General features: G+C 38.3%; 1 protein-coding gene across 1 annotated transcript; it reads right to left on the bottom strand.

Annotated features, from left to right (window-relative positions):
* Positions 1-157: 157 nt before the first annotated feature.
* LOC131874215 (uncharacterized) lies at positions 158-25,309 on the bottom strand. The gene is made up of 3 exons (XM_059217482.1): positions 25,230-25,309; positions 13,453-13,712; positions 158-231 (listed from the first exon to the last, which is right to left on the bottom strand). The coding sequence occupies exons 1-3, from the start codon at positions 25,307-25,309 to the stop codon at positions 158-160; spliced, it is 414 nt and encodes a 137-aa protein (XP_059073465.1).
* Positions 25,310-27,973: the final 2,664 nt, after the last annotated feature.

Genomic DNA, 27,973 nt, shown 5'->3' with positions numbered 1-27,973 from the left:
TACAAAAGCCCATAGGCTCCCCAAGAAAACCCTCCCAGTTACATAGCCATCCACATTAGATATAAAGGAAGCTGCCTTAACCAGCATACAAAAGATAACTTATCAAAATAGAACAAGTGCCTTTAACCCAGATCAACCAAAACTGAAACCATCCTGTCTAAGCAACACATGTTTCCAATCCTCTGATTAGAATGAAACTCACAACCAGAAAAGAACCTATGATAAGTGAACCTGCCAGAACAAAAGTGGTGAGCAAACATATAACAATCCAGATAAGAAGAAGAGAGGGATGTTGAAGACCCCGAGGAAGCAGAATAAGATCGAGTCATAAGGTAATCCAAAGCCACAACTAAAGAAATAGCAATAGGATGAGAAACCATCTGAAACACCAATCTATCTGCATTTTCCAATTCCTCAAAAACATCCACCAACCACCAATTTTAACTACTCTCCAAAGAAAACAGAGCATTTTGTGTTAGTAAAAACAAATGCAAAAGAAAAAAATGAATACTAGAACTACGAGCATCCATAAATATAAATAGAAGAAGCTAAGACAATGAAGAGACATCGAAAACATGATTAGCCCTCCAAATCATGAAAAGGCGGCTCACAAGAAAAGTAAGCCAAGAAAATGAACAGAAAATGCAGGAGCTCACCAGATGATAATCAACCAGTGATGAAGCATAATCATGAAGAAGATACACATCCCCCTCGCACATCACCCCCAATCATGAAACGAGCAGCTCGCAAAAGAATATGAACAAACATGACATCGAGTGACTAAGAAATGATGAAGCCAGCACAACCAACCCCCACTCATAACCCAAACCCTAGTCGAACAACCACAATGCCCACACCACAACACATAATGAGCTAATGACTGCAAGATAATGCAAAAAATCGAACACCATAGAAGTCATTATTACCAACACAATGCCTCAGAGAATCTAAGACACACCACCATATGAGCTCGAATCACCCGCTAATCCTAAGCATAAATAAATAAATTTAATTCATCCCCTTCTTCCTATTTAAATAAATTTAACATTTATTTAAAAATCAAATCCCCTTTTTAAATAAATCAATATTTATTTAAAAATATTTCATCCACTTGCATTCTCCTACTGTAGACATATAAAAATGACCATATTCCTAAATGAATACTTTATGTTCATTCCTCTATTTAAATAAATCACCCACATTCCTCTATTTTATTAAGTAAATTATTCAATTTATTTAGTTAAATTCACTAGAACCCGTTTTTATCATTTAATGGGATAAATCATTTTATTCAATTAAATCTTTTCTCTCCACTTCTAATTAAATTCACATTTAATTAAATAGTTTACCCCAAATTGAATAAATCTAATTTATTCAATTTCCCAATTTGCAACCAAATTAAAATAAATTAACTTTATTTTAATTAAATTCTATTTTCCTCATCCACTTGCAAAATCCTACATCTCCCACTTGCATACTAAACCCTGTTCCTACTTTCTTCTAGAATTCATCTAATCCTAATCAATTAACTCTAAACCCATGTATTATCCCTTTTCCTTAAATTTGAGAAGGTCACTTCTCAAATTTGGAGTAAAGTCTCCAAAAGGCATTAAAGCTTTTATCCATTCAACAAGCCAACTTGTTGAATCAACAAGCCAACTTGTTTGTCCCCAAAGTCTTAAAACCATTAATGGTTAACTAACCCTTAGTGGTATGGTTAGAGACTTTTTGACTAACTTAACCTCCATCTAACTCCAGGGTCTCATCAAGCATTTATTGCTTTGACCATAGTTATTCCTTTATCCTTTGCACAAGAGTTTACCCCTTGGGTAAAAGCTTTATCCAATGGATAACCTTAACCTAACCTTAACTCTTACCTCCTAAGGTAACCATGAGGTCTTCTGAGGCATTTAATGCTTCTTACATCTCCTCTCAACCAACCTTATGTTGACAATTGTCACCATTTCATTGGTGAAAATTGTGAACATGGATTGATCAACTTTCAAACTTGACCCTTGATCAACTCTTTCAATCTTGGCCATCCATTGCCCTATTTTTGCTATAAATAGAGCTCTCTTTTCTCCTAAATGATATATGCAAGCTCTTAGTATCACACGTATGCTCAATTTTAGCACATCTAGTCTCTCTTTGCAATAGGAATTAATCTAATAAATATTTTAGACTACTTCCTTTATCATTAGCTTAAATCATATAATTAGTATATCATGTTAGGATAGTATTACTACTAATCTTGTCATCTTATAATCTATTTTATTGCATTTATAGAATCATGCATAGATAGGATGCAATCTCATGTCAAAATCAATCAAAAGCATCCCTCGTTCTTGCATTTGTCATCTCTAAACCACTTTGCTCAGTGATCCGAGAGCAAAGGTATTGGTTTGAGGGAACTTGTAAGATAGAGAACCATGGAACCAACCTTGGGAAGTTGAGTCATCCTTCATGACTCCATAACTTGCACGAAGAAGTCTCGTGGGTGTGTGGACAAGTCTCTTTGGGCTTTAGTTTTCGCATTTTAAGTTTCATTGACCCACTTTTCCCGCATACATTTCCGGCGCCCACCGTGGGGCTATACCCCATCAATTAAATCGGTTTTAAAAAATAAACACTTTTGTAGGTACGCGGGAAACAGGAATCAGCGCGTGGGGAACATTACTTGGCGCATCTGGTTAACATTCTAGCGCATCCCGTACATTGTTTAGCGCGTGGGGTTTATACTCTAGCATGTGAAGTCCTTAGCTTAGTGCATCATCCTCACTAATTTTTTCCTATAGGTCTCGGCGCGGAAGAAAAACAGAGCAGTGCATCTGGAAAACAGCTTAACGCATCGGGTCTGTCCGATAGCGCATCACAGTCATCTTGTAGCGCGTATAGTCTGTTCTGTAGCGCATCACAGAAGGAAAACAAAAATAAAATTGTAACCGAACTTAAATTTAGACTTGTAGAAGTCCACAAAATCCAAGATTTTTTTTTCTAACTGTTTGATTGATATTTTGCAGGATTTTAACAATTTCTTGCAGGTGGAACTTAATTTTATTGGTAGAATTACAAGCAGTTTAAATTTTTACTAAGTTAGTTAAGTTAGTTAAAATTTAGTGTCTTTTTAATTCTTGTTGGATAAAATTGAACTCACCTTATTTTGGGCTATAAAAAGAACCACAAAAACAATCTTTTTCTAGGAGAGAAAATTTTCACTTTGGGCTTTAAAAGGAACAAAACAATCTTTTATTTTTGCAAACAAGGACTAAAAAGAACCTCACCATCCTTTGGTGCATAAAAGGGTCAATTTTAATTTTTTGCAAGGAAAAAGAACCACACTTTAAATTTTTGTTCACAATTTGGATCGATTTCTTTTGTTGACCAAACATCGAAGTTTTGCTTTGTTGACCCGGTTCTTTTCTTAAATTAGAAAATCATTGTTTTGAAGGAAATAAAAGGAACACCATGTTTTCTTGGAGCAACATCTCCATATAAATCTTAGAAAATCATTTACTTGAAAGGTAAAAAGAACATGTTTGCCTTGTCTCGAAAGTAGAAGGTATATTCTCTCCCTTTAACTGGGTGATCAAAAAGCCAGACTACTCTTACGCTTTCAGTCATACAACATTTAAATCCTTTAGCAGGCCTGCCTTCCCGAGGGGTTGAAAAACTCTTAAAGCCATTTTTGGTCGGTGTGAAGAGAACAACCTAAGTGGGAAACAACTTTGAAGCCAAGTGTTCCAACCCACTATAATCAAAAGTGGAAAGTGACGAAAGTCTTTTTCAATGGTTGCACACAGTGATTAGCCTTCCCCCGGTATCCTTGAGATACGTAAAGCCTTTGCTCCAAAGGTTGGGAAGCCTCCTGAGGGAGTTTATCACTGACGATCGAACATGAAGCTTGATTACGAACCTTAGCATAGAAACTTTGAGCCGAGTCAGTAACCAGACATTTTTAATATCATAGTGCAAAGGTGGGGAAGAATCCACCCCCAAGATCACTCACCATATATCTCCCAAAATAACTACTCAATTGTGAAGCAATTCACTTTGAGTTAATTTCTGGCAAAAGGCAAAAAAATGGGCGCCCTCTAGGGGGTGACACGACTGTTTGAGCTGACGGAGTATCGAGACTAGTGGGCTATGATATTGCTTATGACCTTTGAATAAAGAGTTTGTTTGAAATGCATGTTGTATCTACACCTGTTGAAACATTGAGGATTTGAACACATCCTCGCAGAACATACACTTATTGTTTAGATTAGACAAAATGGTTGTCTCTTTGGTGCCATGCTTTCATTGGTTACTTCAGAAAATGACGGAGTATCGAGACTAGTGGGCTATGATATTGCTTATGACCTTTGAATAAAGAGTTTGTTTGAAATGCATGTTGTATCTACACCTGTTGAAACATTGGGGATTTGAACACATCCTCGCAGAACATACACTTATTGTTTAGTTTAGACAAAATGGTTGTCTCTTTGGTGTCATGCTTTCATTGGTTACTTCAGAAAATCATCTATCAGCATTAAAAACTCAAGGCAAAACTCCAAAAATTGTAGAAAACAATCAAGTCAGGGCAGTTTAGCGCGTAAGAACAACATCTTAGCGCGTGGCAATCATACTTTAGCACATCAAGCCTTATCCTTAGCGCGTGAAGTCTTAACAGTAGCACTTCACCGAAATTTAAAATCAACAGTAAGCAGCTAGTGCGTCCTGAAAACAGTTTAGCGTGTAGAAGCATCAACTTAGCGCGTGGAAGTCAACCTTTAGTGCGTAGAGTATAAACAGTAGCGCGTCAGCGACTCATATTAGCGCATGATCTTTTGAAGCCAAAGTTGAAACAAATTAACTATTAGTAACAGTTAGCGTATAGAACGGGGCAGCATAGTGCGTGTGGTCTTTTTCTTAGCGCTTTAAGAACATTTTGTAGCGCATAGGGTCTCTGTCTCAGCGCATGGTCAAAACCAGAAAAACAGGAGGCAAAACAGTGGTCAAATTAGAAAATTTGAAAACATTTTCAGAAACTTCCTTTCATCAGCCTAAACCTCGTTAAATCAAAATACCAAAAATAGAGTATCAAAAGCTATTTCTAAAGCAAGTTTCTTATCAAACAAAAGTTGTCCAAACATCTAAAACTGGTCGCACGATAAACATATCTATCCTATCAAAATCAGGAAACATCATCACAAGTGGCAAATAAGTCTTGTTTATCTCACGAATTTTATCCCAAAACACACTTGTTTAAAACTCTAAGTTGTCAAATCAAGTTTCTATATCGGGAGACTTTATCCATATCATTTGACACACTTTGTCGTGAGGGGGCATCTAAACCTTCACTTTGATAAAGTAAAACTTGAGTTTCCAAAATAAGATAAATTGAATCCAAGACAACTCAAAGGAAACCATTGATCGCTTGTGCATGACTAATCTTCATATTCTGAGAAGAAAGAATATTTATCGTAATACTAAGTTGAAGAAACAACAACCAAGTTCTTCGAAATTTGCCAAAAGAAATAAATTTTTATACATCAATCGTCAACTCTTCAAATCTCATCGAACATTCCTTCATCATGTACGACTCTATATTCAGAACAAATCAAATGAATTTGACAAGGAACCTTTGAAGACTAGAGCATTCTGTCAAAAATCCGCGTTCAGTCAACTCATAAATCATGGAGGAAAGATCAATCCAACATTCTTTCCTGACAAGTGCATCACCTATAACTTCCCAAGGTTACCACCACTAACCCTCGAATATTTCTAAAATGCCAATTGTCACTCGCTCTCAACAAAACAAACAAAGCGAAGCACAAACTGAATCTAGTATGAATCGAAGGTTATCTAATCCTTTCGAAGGTCCGCATCTAGAGGATACCGAAATTTCTGAAGAACTTCTTCAAGAATGTCAAGAAAGTGCTTCATTTCAAAAACTTGTGGAAAGGATCAGGGAAAATGACAAAGAAAAATACCTGCTCATGCTCACAAGCAAAGGAGTTAAAATTCCGGAGGACTTTGATACATACATTTTTTGAACAAGATCACAACATTACGAATATCAAGAACGACAAAGAGAGGAAGACGCACGTGACCCTGAGCAAGATATTCTAGAGCAAAACATCCCAGAGCAAAACATCCTCGAGCAAAACATACCATTCCATACACCATTTCAACCTAGAATTAATGCAAGAGAAGAATGCTTCCCTTGACAAAATAATGAGCCTTTGATTGCGCTTACTCAACAAATGCAAGACATGCAACAAGGGACAACAGTACGGTATTCATTAAATGAAATTTGTCCTTATCCGTTTGACCGAAGATTGAACATGGTGCCTTTTCCTCGAAACTCAGACGTTCCCAAATTTGACAAGTACGATGGGAAAAGCGATCCCCGTGATCATGTTCAATAATTCTGCACAGTGAGTCTTGAATTTTCTCATGATGACACCTATTTGATAAGGTTATTCCCAAGAAACTTGAGGGGACAAACAATGGAATGGTTATCCAAAATCACACCTCCTGTCCGATCATTTGATGAACCAGTCAACAAATTCATAACTCAATATTCCTATAACATTCAACATGTTATAACCATGCTAGACGTCTGTAACACCAAACAGAAAAACAATGAAACATTCATGGTATTCCTTCAACGTTGGCGACGTATAGTTTCAAGATATCCCCGAGATATCTCTGAAAAGGAGAAAATGAAAATTTTCATCGACAACTTAAATGGTGAGATGAGTTACAGGCTCAAACTCCAATGCATACTGTGATGCTAAAAATGTGGTTAGTATAAGAGGCATACACATATAATGAGACAATAAAAACATAATTGAAAGCTTAATTGAAAACTAAATCAAAGATGCAAACCATAAGCCTTCCTTGAAATGTCCCATTTTCCTCTATTCTTGAGGACCTTGAAGGTGTTGGATTGATGGGCTCTCAGCGGAGCAATGACCTCCAAAGTGACAACTCAAGAGTTGAGTAGCTAATTGATCATGATTGACTATGGAGATGATATGAAATGCATGATTTAAGAACCTAGATGAACATGCTATGATAAATCCAAAGCTAATTACTAGATAATTGAAATGCAAATTGCCTATAGTAATGATGCCTAAATTGATATGAGATGGGATGTGCCTATAGTAACAATGCATAAGATGAAATGAGATCGGATCTGCCTATAGTAACAATGCATAAATTGATATGAGATGGGATCTGCCTATTGCTCCAAAATGAGGGGTATTTGTAGGAATTCCAAGGCCAAAGCTGAGGTGGCAGGAATCGACGGTCTAGATTTGATCTGAAGATATCAAGGGCCAAGATTGAGGAAGTTGGAGAAGAGGTTGGAGGAAGGGACACTTGTCATCTCTATGGTGACAAGTGTCAAGGAGCCTTGCTCATGAGAGGGCAAGTGTCCAAGGGAGGAGACATGTGGCAAAAGTGCCATGTGTCTCAATGAGAGAATATCCACACCATGAGAGGTTAGGATGAGGAGGTTAGAATGTGCAAGATAGGATAGGGTTAGTTAGACCCAAGATTAGATTGAATGGGTTAGGTTAGGGGATGGTTAGGTTAGGTGGTTAAAGTTAGGAGCCATGTGCTCATTTGAATTTAGAAATTCAAATAATTGGAAAATGGGTAATTAATCTCAACAAACTTGAGTTTGTTAATCTTAATTAGGGATTAGAAGAATTGATTAGTATGGGGAGACATTAATTAATTGAGAATTAATTAATCAATGGGGGATGTGAGATGAACTATATAAATAAATCATTTAGATTTATTTACTAGTAGATGAATAAAGAAATTAATTAAATTGCTTGTGAATTCAATTAATTGGGAAGGGGAATTAATCAAATAACTGCGTATTTAATTAACTATCTTCAGACCATTTTTAGGTGTATACATTTTGCCCCTCTTTGAAGCGATGCGTGACGACGCGTTGGTTCAAAGAAAGCTTGATTGATGATGTTGCTGATATTGATTTTGATAGGATGTAGATTCGATATTGATTTGATGCGGATTTAGTTTCGATGTGATACTAATTTGATTTGGAGATGATAAATCTCGATATGATGCGGATTCAATGTTGGAGATGATAAATCTCGATATGATGCGGATTCGATGTTGGAGATGATAAATCTCGATATGATGCGGATTCAATGTTTGAGATGATATGATGCTGATATGATGTGGATTTGATGTTTAAGATGATAAACTTCGATATGATGCCCCAGACATTGATTGATAGACATGCGGTACGATGATGCCCCCTCGGGAGATCAATTGAGATAATTGACCTTTGGAGTTTTTGGATCTTTGCGAAATTGATTTCCCGATAAACTAATGGATGATTCCTGCAACTGTGGTTGATGAAAGTGCGAGTTCTTTAATCACATTGATGTGGTTCTTGATGTGATGATTGATAAAGCTTGATTGAATTGATAAGATTGATTAGATTGATAAGATCAAGATTTAGTCTGGTTTCAAGAATGACACCTCATGTATAAGACAAAGATGATCAAAGCGTTTGGTTTCAAGAACGATATATCCTGTATAAGACTTGATCAAAATGTTTGGTTCCAGGAAGGATTCATCCTATATAAGACATGATAGAATGGATCAGATGAGATAAAGAACTGACATTTTGTTGATATCCTGTTGCAAGAAGATTTAGATGCTGATGTTGGTTCATATTTGAGGGGGTAGCGTAAGATTTGCGTTGGGTCGACAATATTTGGAGAGATGAGAGCCCTCGTTCTGATTGTGTATACACCTATGATGATACATTGATGATTCTTGTGATAGATTTGGCCTTGGATAAGATGAGCTTTTGTGATCCCATTCAAGAATGAAATGCAAGCTAAATGCAAATGCAAAAAATGAAATGCAATGCAGTGATCGGACCGGTCATGAAGTCATTGCTTTGTTTCATCATTGAGCCTTTAAAATGTGGGAAGTGGGTGCAAATATCAATGGTATAATTGAACCATGATGACCCGAGCACTACTTTCCTGGGTTTTGATATTGCAAGTTAGCACAAGCATCGAGGTATAATTGAACCAAGATGACCAGAGTGTTGTTTGCGTAAAACAGGTAGTATTAACCATTTCTATATGCAAGTCCGAAATGTCTTCGATGATATTCTGATGATCATTTCCTTAGACAACTTTGCACATTTTAATGATTAATTTACAGACAGTAGACAAGAAAAATATCATGTTCCTTCCTTGTTCCTCTAGTCAAAGACATCCCGGAGTTACTCAGAAATCATGATAGCGAAAATCCAAATAAAATAGTTGAACCATTATTGCCAAAGTGTTAAATTCATGAGTCAAGATATGTCATCCATTGATATGTGTTTTCTCATGTTTAGATTGATATGTGATAGTTAATGGTTAACAATGTGGTCTTATGTGTAATGCTAGATGTATCTCAGTTTTTCACTTGACAAGTGTTGTCTGACTGTTGTTCTATTTGTTTGATTAAGCTCAAAATGATCTAAACTTTTTGCCCCCGGCCAGGTTCAGGATTTTGCCCCCAGCCTAGAAACAAGCCTTATTATGATATATTCAATGATCCAAACCATGACGAGAAATCACCTAGGATGCCTGCATATATACAAAAGGCTTTATGATGAATATGAACAACGCTGATGAAAATGAATGCAAGCGGAAGAAAGCGCAAACCAATAGATGACAGAGCTAGCCGACAGATAGCGCCTGTTTGCCAGGTTTTCACCATATGTTTTTATTGCACTTTTTCTCATATTTGATTTTTTTTGGATTTTCTGCTTTTTCACTTTTTAGGATTTTTTTGATTTTTCATTGTTTTTGATTTTTTTTGGATTTTTCACTATTTTTTTTATTTTTCTGCTTTTTCATTGTTTTTATTTTTATTTTTATTTTTTAGACATAGAACTTCTTCAGGTGCATGCTATTGATGGGTTCCTCGAGCTGATCTCCATCTTGTGTTGATAGCTGATATGCCCCTGACCCAAATACTGCTGTGACCACAAATGGACCTAACCCAGTTGGGTTCAAATTTTCCTTTATTTTCTCGATCTGACTGATTTCGTGGATTTTCCTTTAGTACTAGGTCAAGTCCCCATTGGCAGAAAGGCCAAGATGTTGCTAAAGCATGAAGTTCTTGTGTTGGTGCATGGATCAAGTTTCCATGGATCTGACATTGTTTGCATATTCTGGCTATCTGAAAAGAGTTTCGTTCCATAGTTGGCCAATAATAGCCCAAGCGTATGAGTTTTCTCAAAAGGGTAAGACCACTTGAATGAGTGCCACAAATGCCGTTATGGACTTCATTTAAGGCCTTCTCAGATTCTTCTTGTTCGAGACATCTTAAGAGAGTACCGTCTAGACCTCGTTTAAATAGGGTATCCATGATGAGAGTATAATGGGAGGATTGGCGAATAGAGTTTCTCTTTTGGTTCTTTGATAGGTCAAGAGGTAAGGTGTTATCTTTCAGGTATGTGTAATTTTGGCCATAGCGGGACGAATCATGTCCAATAAGTTGGCAGATGGTTTGGGAATCCAGACAATTATGAGAAGGGTATGACAACTCTTCAACCAGGAATTCATAATGCTCTTGATTTTCCTGTGTTTGTAATAAAGAAGCAAGTGTTGCTATGGCATCTTCTGCTTTGTTATCATTTCTTGGAATTTGTTCAAAAGTGATTTCAACAAAATATTTCTTGAAGTCATCCACCATCTTTTTGTAAGGTGTCAACTTTTCATCTTTTGTTTGATAGTCATCATTGATTTGATTAATGACAAGCTGAGAGTCTCCAAAGACTTGAAGTTGTTTAATGTTCCATTTTGTAGCCATTTTGATAAATAGAATGCCTGCTCCTGATTTATGTTTTGTTCCTCTATTGATGTCTGCTCTTGATCCATGCTGTGTTCCTCTATTGATGTCTGCTCTTGATCCATGTTGTGTTCCATTAGTGATGTTTGCTCTTGATCCATGCTGTGTTTCATTATTGATGTTTGCTCCTGGACTGATATTTGGGTGATGTATTATAAGATCTGGATTGAACCCTGGAATGTCTGCATATGACCAGGTAAAATTGATTTGCCATCTTTTGAAGGATTTTAAATATCTTTTCCTTGTTGGTTCTAATAAAGAGATTGTTGCTGGATGTAGATCGATTGTGTCAATGATAATTGCTGGTTCTATTAGGATAGATGACTTCTCTTGATAGTATACAGGTAAGGTGTCAAATCTCCCATCTTTCAGCGCCTCGAGGAGGTTTTCACCGATAGATGCATCCTTTATTTTTACTTTTTCATGGTCTAATGTTGCCAATAAATGGTTTTCAGCATTATAACTGATATTGTTTTCTTTATTTTCATTTTTGCGACTAGGAGATTTGACACCCACTTGACTTGAAGATACGTTAGCGGAATCCCTGGTGAAAGTTGTTGTAGGTTTGATTTCATTAAGATATAAGGATATGGCATGGTCATTAGGTAAGGTATCAATGTCAGTATGTCCTTCATTTTCCCAGTCCATAGGTTCAGGATAGCGTAAGGATAAAGGATCTTTAGGTTGATATGTTTCAGAGATATTGGGAGTCATGATAGAGATGTCAGAGCTTTCAGTAGGTATTTCCATGTCTAGGACGATACTCTCATCAGAATGACCTTGTACAAGAAAATCCTGATCGTCCTCGGTTAAGTCCATGTCAGCCATATGTGATTCTGATTCAAGTAGGCTAGTTCGTAACATTTGTTCTGCATACGTGTGAACTACATCAACATCTACATCTGCTTCTTCCCTTTCAATTTCAAGTTGCTCTTGTTTGTTGTTCCATGATAATGAATATTCTTTGTTCCCTTGATCTTTTAGCTGTATTTGTTTTTCCATGCTTGATAGAATTGATGCAAATGATTGTTCCTTGAATTGTGTCCTTGAATATGCTTTCTCTCTGTTATGTGAAACAATGATCTCTTGAGCCGATTTCAGATTGCTCCAACACTGCAATGGATTTGAGTCTACTGAGATAGTAATTTCCTCCCCATTGTAGGGAAACTTTAGGTACTGATGGCATGCTGATGGAATAGCTTGCATATCATGTATCCTTGGTTTTCCCAAGAGTATGTTGTATGGTAATTCCATGTCTAGAACTTGGCATGATGTATCTTTCTGCAAAGGTCCCACTTTGATGGGTAATACCACAACTCCTTTCTCTTCTTCATTATGTGCTTTGATTTTGATCTTTTTCAGGGGATCAACTGCATCTTCTGAATAACCTAGAGCACGGAAAAGACTCAATGAGCAAATGTTTAAGTTAGCTTCCCCATCTATTAGGACACGTTTAACTAGCGTTTTATGAATGGGGACTTCAATTTGCAAGGAAGCGCTATGGGGATGTTGTAAGGAATCAATACTTGGATATGAAGTAGATGGGCTTTGAATAGGATCCTCTGAAATAGGTTTGATGGCCATTATGGATATCCCTCAGGGAACATCATATTTGGGTGTATTGTTTGGTAAGGATGCTATGGAAGGTTTTTGCACTTTTTTAAGAAGTGTCAGAATAGATGCCTTTGGAGAGTCAATTTGCTTATGGGGGGATGAACCATTGCTAGATATAGGTGCGTGATTTTGATCTTTCTCATCCAAATCTTTTAAGGATCCTTTTAATAGTTGCATAAAAGAGCCACCTTTCTTTTGATATGTATTTGAATCCCTGTTAAGTTTTGACATGGTTGGATTTTGGTTCTGAACTTGTTTGATTTCTCTAATATGTTGGCTTGTTATGTGTTCTTGTCTTTTGCTTTGGTATGCCATGTTTTTATGATCTTCAGGTATTTCCAATATTTCAGCGATCTTATGTCTTTGCGCTTTAATTAAAATGGGCATTGTGTTTTGAATGTTTTTGTGATTAAATCTTGCTTAATGTGCCGCAATAAGTGATCAATTGTTGAGGAAATGATTTTTTTTTCAAGTATTTGCTTGTTTGCAAGTTTTTCGATCTTAGTTTTGGAGTACAAATTTTGTAAATTTTTGATATGACCAAGTTCAAATAGGAATGATATATCCTATGATAAAGAACGAGGTTATTCTAATCAAGTGTTGTAGTTTCGTGATTGAAGGATGATAGATCCTGATGAGAAACTATGTTTGAACGATCAGTTTATCAAAGACAATGTGATGTTGCACTTTAAGGTGTTTGATCTTTAACTTGTTTGAGGTGAATACTTGAGACCTTTGTGTGTCTTGTTCTTGAGTCTTGTGTGAAGATAACCTGATTGAATGACCCAACAATATGACCTACGCTCTATGTTTGACTATTTGAGAAATGGCTTGTTTTTGTTTTCTAATTTTGATGCAGTTTACTGGAAATGCTGACAAAATGACCAGGAACTCTGCTATACTGACCAGAAACGCTGACAAACTTACCAGAAACGCTACTATACTGACCAGAAACGCTGGTAGATAAACCAGAAATGCTGCTATAATAACCAGAAACGCTGTTGTTTGGACCAGAAATGTTGTTGTTTGGACCAGAAACGCTGCTGTTTGTACTAGAAACGCTAATGTTTGGACCAAAAACGCTGATGTTTGGACCAGAAACGTTGTTGTTTGGACCAGAAACTCTGACAGACTTACCAAAAACGCTACTATACTTATCAGAAATGCTAACATACAGACCAGGAACTCTGTTCTGCAATACAGTGACTCTAAAGTTCAAATAATGATATGTAGGTTTAACAAATTGAGTATTTGAACTTAGGAGATTGCAATTTTGATCCAACTTTGTGATTTTCAGACTTAGACAATGGGTATTAAGACCTAACAAGTACAAATTAGGAGATTTAATGTTACAATATGAACAATTTGATATGCAACTCATAAGAGTTGTTGATTAGACCAAAGGAGCTGACCTTTAGACCAAGAGAGCTATTGTTTAGACTAAGAACTCTGTTGTTTAGACCAAAAAATCTAATTGTGCTCAACCTTGGAGAGTTTATGTGGAAAAATGAGAACGTTAACATTCACACCAAGAGAGATGATGGTTGGACTGAAAATGCGACTGTTTGGACCGTAGGTGCGACTGTTTGGACTATAGGTGTGACTGTTTAGACCGTAGGTGGGACTGTTTGGACCGTATGTGCGACCGTTTGGACCGTATGTGCAACTGTTTGGACCGTATGTGCGACCGTTTGGACCGTATGTGCAACTGTTTGGACCGTATGTGCGACCGTTTGGACCGTATGTGCGACTGTTTGAACCAAAAGAGCTAATTTGTAGGTGCGACTATTTAGACCGTAGGTGCGACTGTTTGAACCGTATGTGCGACCGTTTGGACTGTATGTGCGACCGTTTGGACCGAAAGAGCTAATCTATAAGTGTGACTATTTGGACCATAGGTGTGACTGTTTGAACCGTATGTGCGACCGTTTGGACCGTATGTGCGACTGTTTGAACCAAAAGAGCTAATCTGTAGGTGTGACTGTTTGGACCGTATGTGCGACTGTTTGGACCGTATGTGCGACCATTTGGACTGAAAGAGCTAATCTGCTGTGAAACTTGTAAATTTGACAATTTGAGGTTTGAGTTTGCAATTTTTATTGTATTTCAATGGATGAGATCTTAACTTGACTTAGAAACATAGAAATCAGATTGTATTTTTGTCCCAAAGGTTTTGAACAATTAAAAACACATCAATCAGTCTACCCTAAGGAGATTGGCTGAGAATGAAAACCTTTGCTTGTTGACTTAGGTACACACTCAATAGCTAATTAAAATACGACCGCTGAGCATCACGCAATGGATTCTCAACGCCGTATTATCCGACTCCAAATGCTAATGGGGGCACGATATGACAAGTGTCTTGGGAGAGTTACTATCTCTCTTGCACAAAGATTATCACCCTTTCGGAGGTGAATCAGGTAGCTTCTATTTTTAAACTTCTTAGTCAGGAATTCCGTTTGAAATTACCCCTTGAAGTCACGCAAGCATGATTGAGGTCTATAGCCCGACAAGGTACCGAAACAAGCTGTAGTCACGTAAACGTGATTGAGACCATGAGGCCCTACAAAATGCCCGATATGAGAGATCTCAAAGAGAAAACTCAAATAATCCCATTCTCTGAGACTTTAATCATCAGAGACCTATTTATTATAGTGAGTTGGAATGCTCAGGTCCAACTGTACTCACTTGGGTTGTTCTCACAGGGTGATTACTTTTTCCCACTATGACAGGCCCTCTAAAGATATGCAATTGAAAGCAAAGGATGAGTCTAGCTTTCTGATCACCTAAGAAAGGTGAGAGCATACTCGCCTATCATCAAGACACGTAAGACATGTTTGTTCATTTCCATTGTAATTAGTCTATGTGCCTAATTTAACAAATATAAGTGCAAAATCCCATGGCTGCAAACAAAGTTAGTAGTTTATCTTGCATTCTTTGGCGGTGAAATAGTTTATGACTCCGGTCTTTCATAGTGAAATAAGTACCTGCAAAACCAACAATCTGCAAATTAGGTTCGGGAAAATGACAGTCCAAAAGCAGAAATGAGGAATGCAACATACAATATTTGCAAAATTAATAAAAAACTGAAAACGCCACCAAATTGACCAAGAACGCCATCATATGTGCCAAGAATGCTGCTCTGCACACCAGAAAAGATGTTCTGCAAACCAGAAACGTTGTTCTGCAAACCAAAAGCGCTGTCAAACAGACTGAAAACGTTGCCAAATGTACCAAAAATGCCACCATACATACCAAAAATGCTAAAGTACAGACTGAAAGCTCTAAAGTACAGAAAAGCATAAAAATAGAGTTGAGGAATCTCCCAAAAACGCCATTTGAGGTGCCAGAACACCACAAAAGATGCCAAGAACGCGATTCGGGAGCCCAAAAGAGCTAATCTGCACTTCGAAAGAGCTAATCAACCTGTCAATGAAATTTCCTGCACACAAACTTGTTAAAGATCAAAGGGGCTAGGCCCCACGGTGGGCGCCAATTAATGTGATGCTAAAAATGTGGTTAGTATAAGAGGCATACACATATAATGAGACAATAAAAACATAATTGAAAGCTTAATTGAGAACTAAATCAAAGATGCAAACCATAAGCCTTCCTTGAAATGTCCCATTTTCCTCTATTCTTGAGGACCTTGAAGGTTTTGGATTGATGGGCTCTCAGCGGAGCAATGACCTCCAAAGTGACAACTCAAGAGTTGAGTAGCTAATTGATCATGATTGACTATGGAGATGATATGTAATGCATTATTTAAGAACCTAGATGAACATGCTATGATAAATCCAAAGCTAATTACTAGATAATTGAAATGCAAATTGCCTATAGTAATGATGCCTAAATTGATATGAGATGGGATGTGCCTATAGTAACAATGCATAAGATGAAATGAGATCGGATCTGCCTATAGTAACAATGCATAAATTGATATGAGATGGGATCTGCCTATTGGTCCAAAATGAGGGGTATTTATAGGAATTCCAAGGCCAAAGCTGAGGTGGCAGGAATCGACGGTCTAGATTTGATCTGAAGATATCAAGGGCCAAGATTGAGAAAGTTGGAGAAGAGGTTGGAGGAAGGGACACTTGTCATCTCTATGGTGACAAGTGTCAAGGAGCCTTGCTCATGAGAGGGCAAGTGTCCAAGGGAGGAGACATGTGGCAAAAGTGCCATGTGTCTCAATGAGAGAATATCCACACCATGAGAGGTTAGGATGAGGAGGTTAGAATGTGCAAGATAGGATAGGGTTAGTTAGACCCAAGATTAGATTGAATGGGTTAGGTTAGGGGATGGTTAGGTTAGGTGGTTAAAGTTAGGAGCCATGTGCTCATTTGAATTTAGAAATTCAAATAATTGGAAAATGGGTAATTAATCTCAACAAACTTGAGTTTGTTAATCTTAATTAGGGATTAGAAGAATTGATTAGTATGGGGAGACATTAATTAATTGAGAATTAATTAATCAATGGGGAATGTGAGATAAACTATATAAATAAATCATTTAGATTTATTTACTAGTAGATGAATAAAGAAATTAATTAAATTGCTTGTGAATTCAATTAATTGGGAAGGGGAATTAATCAAATAACTGCGTATTTAATTAACTATCTTCAGACCATTTTTATGTGTATACACATACCATCTTTCGCTAAATTGATTGAAAATGACATCAAGTAGAAGAAGCATGTGTCAAGAAAGGAACGCTAAAATTATTCAAAGAAGGAACAAGTTCATCAAATTACAATAACCAAAACAACAATAACTTGGACAAATCCAGATTCTGGACTAGAAACAAAAACAATGGAATCGAAGGAGGCAATTAATCACATGATCCAAAATCTAAGCAGCTCGTGCTCTCATTATCAGGAAATCCTCAAGCTATAAAGAATCCCAAAGGTGCTAACCTAGACACTAACACTTACGCACCGAATACCAATCAAGGTCAATCCAACACCAACAACACCAACAATGCTCAAAACAATCACACAAATCGAGGGCCTAATAACAATTCACGAGGTAACACCAACAATTTTCAAAAACATGTCTACACACCATTGGGACAATCACTGGAGTCAGCATTCAGAGAACTCCTGGAAAACAAAATTATCTCTTTACCAGCAATCAGCAACTATGAACCACAAATCAAACCACCTTGGTGGAATGACTCACACTTTTGTTATTTTCATCGCAACAAAGGTCATCAAACAAATGATTGCATGAGACTGAAAAACATTGTCCAGGACATGGTTGATAGAGGTGATTTAACGGTGGATGGTCTCAAGACAAATGGTGACCATGGAGCCTTTAAGAATCCTCTTCCAAACTACAACAAAGATGGAGCTTCAACCTCAAATGATACACGTGGGGCTCGTATCAATCACATCTACAATAACACCATCAATCATATATCTGTTGTAGACAATCAAGTAAACGTCATCACAATCCGAGATCAACATGATCATAAATTTGTCAACGTAATAACTAGAGCTCAAAAATATGTCTTGAAGGGACATACGTCAACAACAAACATTGTACCCAAAGTTCAATATGATCTAGTCAGCCAACTGCGCAAAACTCCTGCTCAAATATCTATACTGGAGTTGCTGAAACTTTCGCCAAAACACAAAGACATATTGGAACAAGCACTATTAGAAACAAATGTACCTCAAGATCTAGATGTTGACAAATTCCAAGCCATGGTCGCTCGTATGATAGGGCCTCATAATCTCACTTTTTCTGAGCATGATAATATCTCATTGAGTCATCCACATAATACTCCTCTCCATATTGAAGTCATAGTCTATAAACACCGAGTAAAACGAGTATTAATAGATGGAGGAGCTGGACTTAATATATGTACCTTAAAACTTATTCGTGCATTAGGCTTCTCGGAGGAGTCTATTGATCCACGCAAAAAGATTACTATAAAGGCATATGATGATGAAGAAAGATCCTCTAAAGGAACAGTGGTGTTGTCGATTCAGGTCGGACCAATACAAAGAGATACTATGTGTCGGGTCTTAGACATAGACCTCACATACAATATCTTATTAGGTCGACCCTGGATACATGAAATGCAAGCAGTGCCTTCTACGTATCACCAGTGTGTCAAATTCCCCTATAATGGGCAGGAGGTTTCTATATCAGCTGATCACAATCCATTTCAACATTGTAATGCAATGGGGGCAGCCTAGGACAGCTTGGTTCCACATAATAGAGAAAAACAGAATTCCTCAGCACCAAATATTCCACAAGAAAAGTCTAAATCATTACCTAGAGATTTCAAGCAGAAAATGAAAATCAAAGAACAAGGCATGGGGGAATACTCTTTGGAACCCATGTGTTTGGCTAACTTACCAACATCACCTAGATCTCATGGATTACCTACCTCATCAACACATCAAGCAAGCTAACTTACCAACATCACCTAGATCTCATGGATTACCTACCGCATCAACACATCAAGCAACTCAGCCCATCACCAAGTTTGATGGTACATTCATCCAACTCGGCACTCTAGCACATGAATTAGAGGAAAAGGACATCCTTAGCTGGTTATACAAGGATGAAGAAGAAGATAACATAGCAGATGCTATGGAAGTAGTTATACCAACACACCTATATGGAAAGGGCTACTTAATCATGCAACAAATGGGATATAATGGCAAAGAACCTATCGGAAAGCGTAAAGAAGGCGTCACAAAACCAATAGAGCTTCATTCACAGTTCAGTAGAGACAAAACATGATTGGGATTTGAACTCACTCTACTACCAAGAAGGACACCATGCAAATATCAAAAACCTCAGTGGAAAGCAAAAAAGAAGTACAAAGAAGAATCCTGATAAGAAGCACTATTTGAGTCAGCAGAGACAATCTGTAAGGAACATGAACATCAAGAAAGGAAGCAACATCAAGAGGAGCCCATCATTCAAAAGAAGACAACATCTAGAGAAGTAGATCATATTCCATAACCAATATCCAACAAAACAAAATCACCTCCTGATAACATTATTCCTCCCCAAGGAGGGACAGTATATGAACAAATACAAAAGGTAGAAGCAAGATCTGACACAGAATCAGAGAAAACTATCAGACTTGTATCAATCATCAAAGCCCTGTTCTCACCCTATAACATACCAGTCCACAACATTGATAAAATCTAGGATACTACCTTTGAGACTGATTCCAATGAATATGAATGGGGCAGCTGTTCTAATATTACTGAAGATGTTGTTGAAAATAGCAGTCATACACCCATTTCTCAAGAAGCACGCAACACAGAATATAGACCACTTGAATTTGGTCCACAAAATATCTATGACGCCAAGGAAAATGAGCAGCGTTATTATGAACAAGTCTATATGGAAGATAATACCATTGAAGACCTCGACGAAATCCTCAACTTCTTTAACACCCAGACCAATCACGAAGATACCTCCATCCTGACACTTACAACAGCAGAACTTGATCCACCAAACGACTCCTTACCACTTGTCTTTCCTGACCTCATAGACTGGGAAAAACCTGAAATACATGCTATACCAATTTTCCCAAATGATGAATCCATTATCTATTACTTATGTACCATTAACCCGGAAACAAACTCTACCAACAAACAAAGTAACGACGTCTACAATCCAGGGAGTGCCAAGTCTCTCTGTCACAAAAATGAACCAAATAAAGAATCTATTGTTGAAAACCAGTTAATGGCAGCTATGGATCACAAAAAAGTAAAAATAAAGGACGCATCTGAAGGTGAAAACCTTTTTAAGGCACCTAAAGATGGGAGACTTGACACTCTTCCGGAGCATTATCATGAGCGATCACCCATATTGATCTAGCCCACTCAATCAATCAACATTGGTACTACAAAAGCAACCAAAAATATACACCTGGTAGAATCTCTGACAGAGGAAGAAAGATTAGAATTTATAAAAAAATTTAAAGAAAAAAAAATCAACTTTGCTTGGTCATATGCAGATATGCCCGAGATTGATCCACAATTAATCATGCACAACTTGTCCATTACTCCAGGAGCTAAGCCAGTTAAGCAAAAACTGCGAAAGATGAATCCACATGTGGCACTCATGGTCAAAGCTGAACTAAAGAAACTACTAGATGTCGGATTCATTTGACCTATCGACTATGCTAAATGGATTTCCAACATCGTGCCAATATCAAAACCAGATGGTAGTATCAGAATATGCACTGATTTTAGAAATGCCAACAAAGCCCGTCCAAAGGACAACTTTCCTTTGCCCAATATCGATATAATTGTAGACCTCATAGCAGGACATGCAATGCTATCCCTAATGGATGGTTTTTCAGGCTATAATCAAATCAAGATAGCCCCGGAAGATCAAGATAGAACAACGTTTACCTATCCTTGGGGAGTGTATTGTTGGAATGTTATGCCTTTTGGCTTAAAGAATGCAGGAGCTACTTATCAACCCGCAATGATGACGATCTTTCATGACATGATGCATACTTTCATGGAAGACTATGTGGAAGATTTACTAGCTAAATCCTTCACCAGAGCAGAACACCTAAGCATCTTAAAAAAGATTTTTGATCGATTGGAGAAATTCCAAGTCAGGCTCAACCCTAAGAAGTGTGTCTTCGGGGTTACATCAGGCAAGTTACTAGGGTACATAGTTTCAGATAAGGGTATTGAAGTGGATCCAACAAAGGTACAAGCCATTATGAAGATGCCACCACCAAATAATATCAGTCAGCTCAGATCTCTACAAGGACGACTCCAATTAATCAGACGATTCATCGCCCAACTAGCAGATAAAGTCTCTCATTTAATCATTTGCTACATAAAAATGTACCATTCAGATGGGAAACCAAATGTGCAGAATCTTTCTATCAAATCAAACAGTATCTAATGAACCCACTAGTTCTAGTCCCACCAATAGCAGGAAAGCCACTCATTCTATACATTTCAATGACAGATATATCACTGGGGGCATTATTGGCACAAGAAGATCAACAAGGCAAGGAAAGAGCTATATACTACATCAGCAGGACATTGAACGGATATGAATTAAACTATACATTCATTGAGAAGGCTTGTCTAACAGTAGTATTCGCCTCTCAAAAGTTCCGAAATTATATGCTAGCACACACAATTAAGCTAGTTGCAAAAATTGATCCTCTCAAATATCTACTTAGCAAGGCAACTCTTACAGGCCGATTGGCTAAATGGGTCATGATTCTCAGTGAATTTGATATCCACTACACATAACGAAGAGCTATCAAAGGACAAGCAATTGCAGATCAGCTGGCTGAAGCACCACTACCTGGAAAACAAACTATGGAGATCGAATTTCTGGATAGGGACGTTCTTGCTATTTCTACCAAACAATGGACCCTATATTTTGATGGATCCTACATGCAACATGGCTCGGGTGCTGGCATTTTGTTCATCACTCCTGAAGGACACACTATACCAAGATCATATAGGCTTATGTTTCCATGCACAAATAATGTGGCTGAATATGAGGCATTGGTTATAGGCATCAAAATGGCCGTAGAATGGAGAATCACAGAGTTAAAGGTTTACAGAGACTCACAACTAGTCGTCAATCAAATCAACAATGACTATCAGACAAAGGACGACAAGCTGATACCTTACAAGCAAATGGTGGATGACTTCAAGCAATATTTTGTACACATCACCTTCGAGCAAATACCAAGGTTGGACAACAAAGCAGCCGATGCAATGGCTACTATCGCTTCACTACTGCAAATTTTAGAGCAACAGAGTCGTTACAAGTTTTTGGTAGAGCAATTGTTCTCCCTAGCCTATGACCACTCTGAATCCCATGTTATCTATGCCTTGACCGGTTCGGATTCTCCTTTATATGGATTGATATACGACTATCTTAAGAACAACATCCTACCCATTGACCTATCCCGAAACCAAAAACGTAACTTTATCCAGCAAGCTGCCCATTATACCCTTACTGTTGATACTTTGTACTATCGAGGTCTAGATGGTACTCTTCTTCGTTGCCTTAATCGTAATGAATCCGACTCCGCTTTACACGAGCTTCATGAAGGTATCTGTGGCACACATTCAAGTGGTACTACTCTTGCTAAAAAGCTTCTGAGAATGGGATATTATTGGCCGACAATGGAAAAAGACTCTTATCACTTTGCAAAGAAGTGTCCTAAATGCCAGATCCATGGCAATCTTATACATGCACTAGCACAGGAACTGCAACCATTCATGACATCCTGACCCTTTTGTCAATGGGGACTGGACTTGGTCGGCAAAATTCATCCTTTATCTTCAAATGGACACAGGTTCATTATAACTACAACAAAATACTTTACCGAGTGGATAGAAGCAGTCCCCATGACCACGGTGACTGGGAAACAAATTGCCTCTTTTATCCTTAATTATCTGATATGCAGATATGGTATTCCGAGTTCCATCATCACAGATAATGGACGACCTTTCAAAAACCAAGATGTACGAGAACTATGTGAAAAATTCAAAATACAACATCGTTTCTCTACACCGTACTACCCACAGGGGAATGGTCAAGCAGAAGCATCCAACAAGACAATATTGAAAATCCTAAAGAAAATAGTGAATGATGCAAGCAAAGATTGGCATGTACAACTCAATCTAGCACTTTGGGCATATAGAACTAGCATCCGCACACCTACAGGAGCTACACCATATTCATTGGTATATGGATCGGAAGCTATTTTACCCTTGGAGGTAGAAATTCCATCTCTCAGAGTCTCTCTGAAAGGCTTAATCCCAAATGAAGAGTACCAAGTTAACCGATTGCAAGAACTTGAACTATTAGATGAAAGACGCTAGCGTGCTTACACTCATCTCAAAGCATATTAGCAACACATGTGCAAAAGCTACAACCACAAGGTCATTCCTCTAGTTTTTAAAATTGGTGACCTAGTACTCAAGGAAAATCCTAGAAATCAGCAAGATCGGGAAAAGAAAGGGAAATTTGAACCTAACTAGTTAGGTTCCTATGTCATTATATCAGCCTATGGATCAGGCGCTTATCAGCTAACAACTTCAGAAGGAGATGTGCTAGACGAACCAACTAACAACATCCATCTAAAGAAATACTACACTTGAGAAGTCTAATGCACGAAACAGTCAATTTAAAAAAAACAAAAAAAATCAAGAAAAAGCAAATAAAAGGGTACAATAAAAGCAACTGGTGAAAACCTGGCAATAGGCGCTATCGCGAGAGGACAACTCCTCTATCTATATCCATATCATTATATCCAAAGTACAACACTATCGGCCATCGCCCAATATTTTTATCACAAATATCCATTCAGGACATACTTAGCGTAGCCACTATCCTGGTTTATCCGCATATTCCTTCACCATATCTCACCATGGCTTGGTAATCACTGTAAATATCCACATCGAGAGGTACACTTATCTAGGGGCAATATTCGTCAAAACTTGCAGCACGTTCAAGCTGTCAAAACTAGAAGCAAACTGAGAACATCATATCTAGCAACCAAAACTTACACAATCATGAAGTAAAACATTGATCGCTTAACAGGATTCACAAAATACGATGGATGATTTTCTAAAGTATCAAATGTTACATCTTGCATAAATTTTTGACTATTTTGCACTTGAACTTTTTGAATTATTGGATTTTTTGAATTTTTCTCCACAATGCTTCAAAGCTAGAGAACATCGGGAAACTCCAATATTTTCTTAGTTTTCTGTCTGTGAGGTGATCATTTGTACTGTGTAAATACTTGTCTTGAGACGTGATTCACATCACTGAAGACATGATTCCACTTTATGCATACAAATGGTTTAATCTTGTCTGTTTATACGCAATCTGCACTCAGGTCGTCCTGGTTCAATTATACCTTGACGCTTGTGCTATCTTGCAAAATCAAACATCATGTAAATTTTTCTCGGGTCATTATGGTTCAATTATACCATTATGCTTGTATAAATTTTCAACATATCCAAAACAAATTAGTGCTCAATGATGATACATATATAGAAAGCAAATAACATGTGGCTATACCGGGATGACAAATGCAAAATGAGGATGCTCAAAAACAATTAGTTGCATATCATTTTACAATAGATTGCATATCATTTTACAATTAGTTTCATATCGTATCATACATCGCATTTTCAAGATACATCTCACAGCATATTATATCATACATCTCATTTTCAAGATACATTAGTTGCATATCATATCATACATCTCATTTTCAAGATACGTCTCACAACATATCATATCATACATCTCATTTTCAAGATACATCTCACAACATATCATATCATACATCTCATTTTCAAGATACATCTCATAACATATCATATCATACATCTCATTTTCAAGATATATCTCACAACATCATGCATTATTACATCATATTCATTAAATATCGCATCACATACATCTATCTAAGCATTGCATCATCATAGAATCAATAAAAGTATATAGAACACATCATCCATAACACATCACATAAAGATCAAAGAAAATGATGTCACATATATCTCGACAAATGATCAATATACAAAATATGTCATGTCTATGCCAAGTACAATACAATGATAAAAAAAACAATGGAGACAACGTCTCTCAGGTATGACTATCTCCTGAAGGCGATGGTCTCACTGCAAATGTCCCAGCACCTGGATCTGGTGGATCCTAACTATGAAGCCCTGTCACGCCTCTGCTCGCTGTCCTCGACCCTGTCTCTCGGGATCGACTGGATCTTGAGTGAGTGAAACTCGGTGCTCCCTGGGCATCGCATCCTCGTAATGTCTCCTATAATACTCTGCCTCCTTGGCTCTCAAAGCCAGCTCTCTCAAGGTGTCTCTCATCGGGCCACCTACTGCCACTCTCTCCAAAACCTCTACTCAAGCCTCGGCTTGACCCAACCGCTCCAAAGCAGTATCTCGCTCTGTGGTCAGCTGTGTAATCTGACGTTGATGCGCCAACATCTGTGTCTGCAAATGCTGCACTAACGACTGCATCGATCTAATCTGTGCATCCTCCACATGCGTAGGAATCCCCATTTGTAGGGGTACTTTTGAAGGGGTACCCCCTATCCCCCTACCTGTCCTTTTTGCTGGTGGAGGTAACACATCTGACCTCCTCCTCTGGGCTGGTCGTCGCACATCCTCATACCCTCCCACCGCCGCTATCACCTCCCCAACCTGCTCCTCCTCTCCCGCTCTGATTGCCAAACCCCCTCTCCCTCTATCCAATACCACCCGTCGTACAACTCTCTCTCTCAGTATTCCCCTATCTCCACCCCTATCTCCTCTCCTCCTCAAATCCAATCTCCCTCTAACTCCTTGTCGACCTCTACCACCTCCTCTACCATCCCCGCCATCCCCTCCTCCTCCATCACTGCCTCCCTCATCTCCCTCCTCATTGTCATCAAACTCGGGAATCATCTCAGCTGGATTAGATATCCTAGCCACTGCATGTGCTACGAAGAGTACTGCAAACTCGTAAGTCATCCCTGCATCCATGATCTCAGGGGCATAATCCTAAATCTGGCCAGCTAAGTGAAAGAACTCCTCTACTGTCGTTGTCCTGTCAATCATAGGCCCCCAATTTGGGATATCCTGTCTCCGTCGAGCATATAAGCATGCTCCCTATGGTATCCCCTGTTGTCGACCATACTGCAACAACACTTGGCTATGCAAAAACCTCTCTATCACAAAGAGCGTCCGCCCTATCAGATACCTGGAACTGAAAACGTGAGGCATCTCCATCCCATCCTCAGCCCATACCTCGCAACCTATATATGGTCGCCAAACGACCGTATCAATGTCATCCAGCACTCTCCTCCAATGCTCTAGTTTGCCCAACTTACGTTGGACAACTCTCCCTCTGTACCCATACGCGTACGCGCCTCCAACAGGCCTGTCTCTATCTGCCAGTGGCCTAGCCACGGGGATATGCTCCCATGCGCATACCTGTAGCAATGTCAAACCAGCTAATAAACTGTCATAACCCAAGTACACTACCTCATGCAAATCCCTGTATAAATGGGCCAGCATAGCCGACCCCCATACAAATCAACGACCCTGCGTCACCATGTCCTCCAACACCAATCCCCATCCCACTGACAATCCATTCGACCTCCGGTTGGGACATAAGAATCCACCTATAAAACTTGCTAGAATTGATGGCAGAGGAGCATAATCCAAATCCAAAAACTCCTGTCAAGGGATCTCATACCTGCAAATAGTGTCATCCCGAAAGATCCGGCGAAGAGCCTCAGTTCCACCCTTTTTAGTCTGCTCATAGGGTAGCAGTGCACCTACTATAGGAATCTGCAGAATCTGGTAACAATCCTCAGGCGTCACTGTAATCTCGCCTGTCGCCAAATGAAAGGTGTTCATATCACTATGCCACCTCTCTGCCAATATTGTCAATAAACCCCGATTTACGATAAACCGAGACATCTCTAACAAAGAGGTCAGACCACATTTATCAATAATGTCTCTGTCTCCCTATGTCAATCGTGGTATCAATGACCATGGTCTCGGAAATCGCTCACGCGACTGTACTACTCCAAGATGCTCTTGTCAAAAACAACGCAAGTCCAATATCAGTTCCCTCATCAATACATGGATATCAAAATCAAAATCATCTAAAAAACTTGAAAACTTTGAACAAATCTAAATCAAGTTTCACATCACATCAATCCATCAAATCATATCAACTTGTAATACAACTCAAGTTTCAAATCATATCAACTTGTAACACAACTCAAGTTCCACAAACATATCAATTTGTAAAACAACTCAAGTTCCATATCAACTTGTAACACAACTCAAGTTCCACAATCAATGCAACTTGTAACACAACTCAAGCTCCACAATTCATATCAAACACATTCATATCCAAAACTTGAAAACTTTGAACAAATTTAAATCAAGTTCCACATCATATCAAAATCACATCCAATCTATATCAACTTGAAACATCGCAAATCAAATCAAGTTATCTCAGAACTCATATTGGACACACTTATCACATCAATGACAGCAGACACGACGACTAGCAAAAATACACTTATCCCAGCAAGCCTGACATCAACCTACAAACTTTTCTCATTCACAAATCCCACTTTACCAAAAATTTTCCTATATGTGCTAAAACATCTTGTCTAAGCGCTAAACTGGTTCTCATGCGCTAACCTATTTTCTCTACGCGCCATCCGATCAACCCTATGTGCTACCCTTTTCTTTGAATACGCCCTCTAAACTGCCCTACGCGCTAAAAAACCCTATGCGCTATTCTATCCCCTCCACGCGCTACGCATTTATCCCTATGCGCTAGGTCACATCTACGTGCTATCTTGACCTACCCATTTGACCCCCTAGAAGCCCTATGCGCTAGGTTTACTCTATGCGCTACCCGTTTTACCCTATACGCTACGCTATGCACCC

Source organism: Cryptomeria japonica, chromosome 3 (genome assembly GCF_030272615.1).
Source record: "Cryptomeria japonica chromosome 3, Sugi_1.0, whole genome shotgun sequence".
In the NCBI taxonomy this organism is placed as follows: domain Eukaryota; kingdom Viridiplantae; phylum Streptophyta; class Pinopsida; order Cupressales; family Cupressaceae; genus Cryptomeria; species Cryptomeria japonica.
This window is presented reverse-complemented; position numbering and strand designations above follow the sequence as displayed.

What these genes read in the sequence shown, in the direction of transcription:
- LOC131874215 (XM_059217482.1), bottom strand. Translation starts at nt 25,309, where the DNA reads ATGCCCAGGGAGCACCGAGTTTCACTCACTCAAGATCCAGTCGATCCC. An exon ending in CGAGGACAGCGAGCAGAGGC is followed by an intron (nt 13,713 to 25,229) that starts GTGACAGGGCTT and finishes TTTGAACTTTAG; the next exon opens with AGTCACTGTATTGCAGAACA. An exon ending in TTTATCTACCAGCGTTTCTG is followed by an intron (nt 232 to 13,452) that starts GTCAGTATAGTA and finishes TTGTTCTGGCAG; the next exon opens with GTTCACTTATCATAGGTTCT.